This window comes from Lycium ferocissimum, chromosome 7, assembly GCF_029784015.1.
Source record: "Lycium ferocissimum isolate CSIRO_LF1 chromosome 7, AGI_CSIRO_Lferr_CH_V1, whole genome shotgun sequence".
Classification (NCBI taxonomy): domain Eukaryota; kingdom Viridiplantae; phylum Streptophyta; class Magnoliopsida; order Solanales; family Solanaceae; genus Lycium; species Lycium ferocissimum.
Window position 1 is genome coordinate 49,252,185 of NC_081348.1, and position 5,181 is coordinate 49,257,365.

A 5,181-nucleotide genomic window follows, 5' to 3' on the forward strand; every position below is an offset into this window, starting at 1 on the left:
GGTAAGTACCTCTTCATCCTTAATTAAAAGGTCTTGTTTTCGTGCTCTAACTATTGAATCCTCTTTTGGTTGAGAGCGTTTTACATCCAAAATGAAATCTTTCGATGCAAATCCAAATTAATCGACCTTCAAAACAGATTGTACAATGGACACTAGGTGAGAAAACAAAAACAAATGCTATATGGCCAACCAATTCCAATTTTGTCAAGTTCTTGGAAAGATCCCAAGAAATGGATTGCCCTGTTCTAAACACAACTTATAACTTTTACTTTTACCCGTTAGGCTCAAAGTGGATAACAGATGGATAATTAAAATATTAAAAAAAAAAAAAAAAAACAGACACAGTGACATTCACTTGCATCATTTTTCAACCTCTCTTTTTAATGCACTTTCCTTGTACTTCCATCGTACAAAAAAGTAGCACCAAACATATTCACTAAAAAAAAAAAAAAAAAAAAAAAAACTTACAAAATTTAAAATATTTTCTTGTTTTGTCACCATCCATTATTCTTTAATCCTCTCTTCTTATAAATATGAGGCTATCAGACACAACATATCTTAGCAATCCCATAAACTTCTTTGTTCCTTAAACTTCTTTGTCTTTTTCTTGTCTCCCACCTTCTATTTTTGGATTTATTTGCATTTTTATGCAAATTTTGCTCCAATTTTTTAAACTATGGAGATAACTTCTATGAACAATGAGAAGCCTAGTAATTTTTTAATCAATGGATTATTGTGGTTTAAGTCCTTGCCTGAAAAATTATTTGCTAAGATTGTTGGAATTGCTAAGCAATTCAAGAAAATTGGCAAAGATGATCCAAGAAGAGTGATTCACTCACTTAAAGTTGGATTAGCACTCACTTTGGTTTCATTATTCTACTATTTCCAACCCCTTTACAATAGTTTTGGTGTTTCAGCAATGTGGGCTATCATGACTGTTGTTGTGGTCTTCGAGTTTTTACGTTGGTACGTTATATACTCCTTCTGTCTCATATTATATGACCGTAATTGACAGCACGTGTATATCCCTTGAACTTTAGGTCTCATAAGAGTTAGCTGTAAAATTTGTCGCTGATCGATCAGACGTCAAATACGATTAGCGATGAAAGTTATATGTCGTTAGTGCTGGTTGACGTACCGTGATATTTTTGGCATATGAAAATTTAACAAATTAATGACGGCAATAATCATTACTTAGTAGTAACTATTTTTCTATAAATTATTTTTCAGGTGCAACACTTGGAAAAGGATTAAATAGGGGAATGGCAACCTTGCTTGCTGGTGCACTAGGGGTTGGTGCACATTATTTGGCTAGTGCAACTGGTAAAGTTGTGGAGCCAATACTACTTGGGCTGTTTGTCTTTCTACAAGGTATAGATATTTGTTTATTTAGTACTTACTTTTTTAGCTTACCTAACTATCAATATTTATCATCATGCATACTACAAGACAAAAACAAAGAACAGGAATTAACTCTGTTTATACATCGCTAATCTGTCATTATATAGCTCATAGCTAACATGATAATTTGATAATCCATCGTTAAATAGATTTTTGTTTTTTTGGTACTGATGGTTCCCAGAATTCTCTGTTCAATCTCTTGCATATGCAGCATTTTCAACATGCACTACCAAAAAAAATAGGAATCCCATAGTAGCTATCATGATTTTTTGATAATCCGTCGTTAAATGGTATTAGTGGCGAAGTTCTGCTGTGTTCGGTTGCTAGCTAATTCCTTATTCTAAAAACTATTACTAACATGACAATTTCATCCTTCTTTTTCATGCAGCATTTGCATCAACTTTCATAAGATTCTTTCCTCACGTGAAGGCCAGATATGATTATGGGATGTTGATTTTCATCTTGACATTTTGTTTGGTTTCAATATCTGGATTTAGAGTGGACGAAATAATTGACATGGCACATAAAAGGTTGTCCACAATACTCCTTGGTGCATCTGTTTGTGTTATTGTCTCAATATTTGTTTGCCCTGTGTGGGCTGGTGAAGATCTGCACAAGTTAGTGGCTCAAAATATGGAGAAGCTTGGCAAGTTCTTAGAAGGTAAAAAAATAAATTATCCGTACTTTTTTTTAAAAATTGTTGGTAGATCATAGAACTGATAATATTATACATAAATAAATATATTATGCATCATGACGAAACACCTGGTCTTTTGAATTGATCGTGAGTCAAAAGAGCGATACTTATTATCCGAAAGACTCTTAGGGCTAGTTTGGTACAAGGGATAAGAATAAATAATCCTGGAATTAAATTTGAGATGAGTTATCCTGCGTTTAGTGGAACAAAATCACGGTATAACTAATCTCGGGATTAGTTATTCCGGGATTGTAGTGTTATTTTATCCCTGTGAAAGGGTGGAATAATTAATCCCGGGATAAGTAATCCGGGGACAACTGTTTCCCAACCAAACGACTCCTTACTGAACTATTGAACTATAAGCCATGACGATTGTCGAATGAATTTTAATAAGCTATTGCTTACATAAAAGTAGAATTTGTATCTCTCGTATTTGCCTATGAAACATATCTGGCAGACATGTTAGGAATTACTTTTGAAAGAAACGTCCGGATACGTGACACACTGATAACAAATTATGTTTTTTTGAAAAAGAAAAAAGAAAAATTAAGAAGTGCACTTTTTAAATATACATTTTGCATGATATTGACTTGGTACTTTTCCTTTGCTTCTATAGAATTCAGAATTTCAATTTTATTTGGGTTGATATTTGACAAGCAGATTTTTCTCACAAACATAAAAACGAAAATTAGAATCCTCTTTTATATGTTACTCTATAACTTTATATACATTTTAATGAAAATTTCAGGATTTGGAGATGAGATTTTTAGATCATCAGTGGTTGAAGAGTCAAAAGACGCTAAAAAATCCTTGGTAGAGTACAAAAGTGTCCTCAATTCAAAGAATACTGAAGAAGCTTTGGTGAGTGACACGTGTTCTTTTTTTTTTCCTTTCCAAAAATGTGATTCTTTTTTTTCATTTTCTTGAACAAGTATCTTTTTTTTTTTTTTTTTTTTTTTAAACAAGTATCAGTATTTATTTTCTAATTAACTCAATTATTTAATTTTATCTTACATTATTCTTAATATTTATTTTTTTCAGGCTAATTTTGCAAGATGGGAGCCAGGGCATGGGCAGTTTAAATATAGACATCCATGGAAACAATACTTGAAAATTGGAGGTCTCATTAGGCAATGTGCATGCAGGATTGATGCACTCAATTGCTATATCAACTCTGAAATCAAAGTAATTATTTATTAACTTCTTAAATATGATCTTTTATATATATATATATATATATATATATATATATATATATATATATATATATATATATATATAAAGATGAATATTTCTTTTAGCTATTCTAGTTCTAGATACATATAAAAAGGTGATCTGCTCTAAATTCGTCTAGTTTGAAGAACCAAAATTAAATATAAATTAAGAAAATCGATTTAAGTTATATACACGGATAGTTTAGCAGGTAAATTATTAATTTTTTATCGATTTACCAACTAATACTTTTTATCTTTATTCACTTGTAATTGCCTTATATGTAATATCATTTTATAAATATATTTTGTATCGTCAATTCATAGAACTTAAACTCTTAAAAAGATTATTTATCCTTATTTTGAAGGATTAGGTTGTATACATCAAAATTATCAGCCTAGTTTAACATATTATAGTTGATTCATTACCATTTCTTTCAAATTAATATTTATCTTTTTTCCACCCGATAAGGAAAGCACTTTCGGGGTTTGACGGCCATTGGTACTCCTTTGAGTGGTTTACAGAATTTCCTATAATTACCTTTTAAGTCACCTGATCATACAAAATATCTCAACTTCATAAATGCATAGTACTTAATTAAACTCTTCAATATTCCTATTTTAAATTAAGTTATATATACACTGACTAACAATATAAATATTTTTTTATACTATCAGTAAATTTTAACCGACAATAGCATGTCGGTCATAACATGTTTACCATGGTACTAATTAATAATACAACAACAAACAACAACATATCCAGTGTAATTCCATAAGTTGGATCTGGGAGTAGGGAAGCTAAGGTATGATGTATGCAGACCTTATCCTACCTCTATAGGGCATGCGAGGCTGTTTTCGATAGCCCCTCGGCTACCAATTAATAATACTTATCAAAAAAATTAATCTATTGTATATATATAGTTGACTTACAAGTTACTTGACCTGATCATATATATATAGCTAATTTCTTATACCGTCAATGATTAGAACTCAAACTCTTTCTATTTCAGGCACCAGAAGAGATCAAAGGAATGATCAAAGAAACATCAAAGAAAATGAGCATAGAATGTGGGAAAGCACTAAAAGAACTATCCCAAGCTGTGAGGAAAATGAATTTGCCAATTTCAGCTGAACAACATGTCACAAATGCTAAAAATTCAGCCAAGAATTTAAATTCACTTCTCAAATCCGGCATTAGTTGGGAAGAAATTAATTTACTAGAAGTGATTCCAGTGGCTGCAATTGCATCAATATTAACAGATATTGTGATTTGTGTTGAAGAAATTGGACAAGGGGTTAATGAGCTTGCTTCATTAGCAAATTTTAAGAGGACCAAAAATAAAGAAATAATTAATACAAAGGTGGTGGTGGAGAAAATCGAGTCAAACAATAATATTGAAGGGGCAACAACACAAGGAAGCAGAAAAGTCCATGCTTGTTCTTCTCAACATGATGATCATCATGTTGTTATTACTATTAACGAGCAAAATATGAAATTGTGATGTGTTAAATTTATTGGTTAATACTTCTACATGATGCAAAAGGTTTGACTGTCTGATAGAAGTTTCACCATTTGTGTGATATATAGAGAGATGGTTAATTCTAAAATTCTAGTACTATAAAAATGAAATATATGGTTTTTTCTAACCTTTCATCATCTTAATTGCCACTTTTTTGTTGGATACGTTTTTATGCCACGAATAGTTAGGTGGGGTTCGAGCCTTGGGAATGGGGCGTGTTTTCGCTTTTAATGGGCCTTATGCATGGTACGTGAATCCAAATTAGTTGGGGCACTAGAGCGGGCACCAAACATCGGACATGAAACACAAAAAAGGCCATTAGGTGGGAATCGAGCCCTAGGAATTGAAG

The 5,181-nt window shown here is 31.7% G+C and overlaps 1 protein-coding gene across 1 annotated transcript; it reads left to right on the forward strand.

Annotated features, from left to right (window-relative positions):
• The first annotated feature begins 266 nt into the window (after positions 1–266).
• LOC132062938 (aluminum-activated malate transporter 2-like) lies at positions 267–4,870 on the forward strand. The gene is made up of 6 exons (XM_059455400.1): positions 267–962; positions 1,231–1,371; positions 1,790–2,062; positions 2,847–2,959; positions 3,140–3,283; positions 4,323–4,870. The coding sequence occupies exons 1-6, from the start codon at positions 677–679 to the stop codon at positions 4,812–4,814; spliced, it is 1,449 nt and encodes a 482-aa protein (XP_059311383.1). The 5' UTR covers positions 267–676; the 3' UTR covers positions 4,815–4,870.
• The last annotated feature ends 311 nt before the right edge of the window (positions 4,871–5,181 follow it).